Source organism: Octodon degus, unplaced genomic scaffold (genome assembly GCF_000260255.1).
Source record: "Octodon degus isolate 3935 unplaced genomic scaffold, OctDeg1.0 scaffold00065, whole genome shotgun sequence".
Lineage (NCBI taxonomy): Eukaryota > Metazoa > Chordata > Mammalia > Rodentia > Octodontidae > Octodon > Octodon degus.
The window spans coordinates 10,412,733-10,416,584 of NW_004524641.1; the positions used below are offsets into that span (position 1 = coordinate 10,412,733).

The 3,852-nt window shown below is 38.7% G+C and overlaps 1 protein-coding gene across 1 annotated transcript in view; it reads right to left on the bottom strand.

Moving 5' to 3' along the window:
* Ubr3 (ubiquitin protein ligase E3 component n-recognin 3 (putative)) overlaps positions 1-1,253 on the bottom strand; it is a 187,218-nt gene extending 185,965 nt beyond the window's left edge. Inside the window, exon 1 of the mRNA XM_023719126.1 lies at positions 1,127-1,253. Coding sequence (XP_023574894.1) covers positions 1,127-1,246 — 120 coding nt within the window. The 5' untranslated portion in view covers positions 1,247-1,253. The remainder of the gene's footprint in view (positions 1-1,126) is intronic.
* Between the last annotated feature and the right edge of the window lie 2,599 nt (positions 1,254-3,852).

Genomic DNA, 3,852 nt, shown 5'->3' on the forward strand with positions numbered 1-3,852 from the left:
TGTGAAACTGTCTCATTCATATTTATTTCTCAATAAAAAAAAATATATTTTTAAAAATCAATTAATAATCACACTAAATGGTCTGTAATATCACTTATATTCATTTGTGTTTCCTTTCTGTATAACATGTACATTCTCTCTGTTGTATTTTATTAGCAAGTATAAAGACACATTAAAAAAACAGTACTATCAAAAGTGTCATTCCTAACCTAAACCTTAAGGTTCCTTTAATACACTAAGGTATGTCACTTGCCATAACTAACTATATGGTGCTGACACCTACGTCCAGACAATCTGGGCCTAGACAGTTCAACTACCTAACATTTGTACCTGTCATAACTGTTGTCTCTCACACACATGGAAACTTTTTTTTTTTTTAAATGTGTTTAGTACAGGGTCTACAGGGTCTCACTGCACAGATAAGACTCGTAGTGATCCTTCTGTTTTCAGCCTCCCAAGCACTGGGATTACAGGTGTGCACCACCATGACAAGTCTCATTTGCCATCTCAGCACACCCTGGGGGCGGGGCTGGCATGGCACAGCAGGGATCGCACCCCGGTCCTTGCACTCTGCCTAAGCAAGCACTTTAGTCCACTGAGCTATCTGGCAGTCCCTAGAATGGAATTTTTTTTTTTTTTTTTGGAACTGAGGGTCGAACTCAGGCCCTTGCGCTTGCCAGGCAAGCATTTATTCTACTGAGCCATCTCCCTGGCCCCCACATGGAAACTCTTAAACCCATGTTTTTCCCATCCTAACTCCACAATCTGATTTCATTTGCCCTTTTAAATAGAATTATAGCACCCTCTGCCTCTCTTTCATCAGATTTAGAACAATTTATAACTAAATATACATTTCTACAATTATGGTTTAAATGTTTGTCCTTCTGCATTCCCTTGAGAAAATTCTGGAACTTTGCTGGTAATACTGTTTTTCCACAGAAGCAAAATACTGTGATTTTTGTGTAGACCATGTTTTAGCAAGAGAATGAGACAATCCTTCATTAGTGTTATATCAACCTCAGTCTACAATAAAATGAGTCTCATCTGAGAAACAGGAAAAATATTTAAAAATGAAGAAGCAAAGAAAGAGAAGCAAAGTTCAAAAGGAAGGATAAAACAAAGGTACCTTATATTCTTGATCTGGAAGCATGTTGAGTAAGAAAGTTACCATCTTCTGAGGAAATTCATACTTTATTGTCCAAAACAACAGCTCTTCTAGAAAACTTTTATGTTTTAAAACATCCATTATGGATTGATCTGCATAAGAGAAAATTTTATTAGCTACTTATCTCATTTAAACCTCACTATATTTATTAAACCAATACAAATCTTTAAATGTATCTAAAAATTGAGGAAATTCTTTCAATAACACAGTAATGCCAACAAGTTAGGTTTCTAAACTTTGCATGGTAGCTGGGGATGGTGGTGCATGCCTGCAATCCCCACACTCAAGAAGCTGAGACAGCAGGGTTGATGTGAGTTCAAGGCCAGCCTGGGCTATAAAGTGAGTTCAAGACCAGCCTGAATTGCATAGCAAAACCCTATCTCAAAAAGAGAAAAACAATTTTTTTAAAAAAGTCAAATTTCCACAGTAAATGAAAACCTTACATTGTAATATAATGTAGTTACATAAAATTATAACATTTTTAAGCTAAATATAAATATTATGGGGCTGGGGAGATGGCTCAGTAGAATAAGCGCTTCCCTGCCAGGCACAAGGGCCTGAGTTCAATCCACGGTACCACAAAAAAAAATATAAATAAATAAATAAATATTATGAAAGATATAAAAATGTCAAAAGCTGTTTAATTTTTAAATTTCATGGGAAAAGGGCCAAAATATTTATCAGTTTCCATAATTTTCCTTTTCTTTACAATTACCCTTTATAAGTGAGGCTCACTTCACTAGAAACACTCACTCACAAACTCTTAATGCAGTATATTACCTCTAGTAAAAACATACCTGAAAAAATACAAGGAGTCTTAATTATCCTTATAGCATGAGGCTCAAGAAAGCTTGTGCATGCATAAAGCAAAGGGGAAATGATGGCCCTTCTGAATAAATAATCCAAGGGAAAAGCACTACCCATTAAGGACCTATTTCTAACACCAGTATAACTTTTTAAGAGCTAGGATGGTTTGCAAATCTCTGCACCCTTGCCACCGTTCAGACCCAGGGAGTCTAACACATATGTGATGAACTGGATTTGCTCCTGTTCTCTATGTCTCTCGCTGGTGATTTCTCTATTTTTTCCTTGAAAATAACACAAGGTCATCAGGAACATAGCAAGTACCAAAGGTCAATAGCCTGGCTCAGTAACACTGCTTAGGCAGAGGATATCATTAGATTGGTTTGTTTTCTTTTGTTTTGTTTTGCTTTGCTTTGCTTTGTTTTGTTTTTGTGGTACCAGAGATCAAACTTGGGACCTTGTGCTTGCCAGGCAGGTGCTCATGCCGCTGAGCTATCTCTCTGGCCCTAGATAAGAAATTTGAAAACACAGACTTACCCACATCAATGTACCAGTACACTCTACCTGTCACAGCTCAAGGTACCTTGCAGGACTTTTTACTATTAACCCTACCCAAGTCTAGGTTCTTCTATTAGTACACAATGTGTTCACACCACATCACCTCAGATAGAAAAGAGTAAAACAAAATAAGCTTGTCCTCACCTTGATTAACTTATAAAACATAGTTCACTAAGGCTTGACGTGGTTTTTATTAGTATTAACTTTAATCCAGTTTTTTCATCAATCACTAAAAAAGAAAATGGCTCCCCAAAAGTCCTGAAGTCTGATTTTTACTATAGAAAGGTAAAAAATATCTCCTAATTCCTCTGGCACCATCAGTACAAGTACTATGTAACAGAGAATAATGTAAAAATGAAACTATGCTATTCATCACTTTTTATTGGAAAATAGGTACTGTGCTGTAACTTTTTTTCTCTTTATTTATTTATTGGATACAGCATCTCACTACACATTTCATTTTTTTTTTCTCGCTACGCACTTCAAAATCATAGTGATCCTTCTGTATCAGCCTCCACAGCTGGGCCAGCGCGGCATGCATTACTGGGGATCAAACTTGGTTCTTTGTTCTTGCCAGGCAAGGACTTAGTCCGCTGAGCTATCTCCCCAGCCCTGTAACTACTTTCTTTCTTTCTTTTAATTTTTTTTTTTTCCTTCAGTACTGGGGATTGAACTCAGGACCTTGCCAGGAAAACCCTTATTCTGCCGGCCTATCTCCCCAGACCCACGTAACTACTTTCTTAATCCAAGAATTTTTTACTTGTAAATCCCTTCTGCCTGTAACAGATCACTTAAGGGTCGTAACAATGATTTAAAACCAAAACTAGAGACTTTCCCAAGAAGCAGCTGAGTCTTGGTAGGCTGGGCTGAATTGAGACTACAAAATCCTGATGTAGAAAAGGGATTTTAGGAATAGACCCAGAGCGCAGGCCCTGCGCATGAGGTGAGAAGACCTGAGGCCCGCGGATCCTGAATAGACCCAGAGCACAGGCCAGTGTGTGAATGAAACCGCCTGGGGCCCACTGGATCCTCATTTGACCCATAGTGCAGGCCCAGCACGGAACCCTTCAGAACTCCCTGCAAAGAGGCTAGAGACAAGACCCACCCAGCTGATTCAGGAACAGAACATCTTGCCAGTGACTCAAAAGGCTCAAATCTAATGGCTGCAGTAGAAAGAAGTGGAGCACAGCAGCCAGATCCAAGCAACTCCCAGCTGGAGGAATCTGAACTTCATAGATCCGGACCTGGTGCTAAGGTAATAACTCTATCTAAGCTCTACACCAAAGGTCAGAAGACAGTGGTATACAAGATGACAAAGAGAAGGA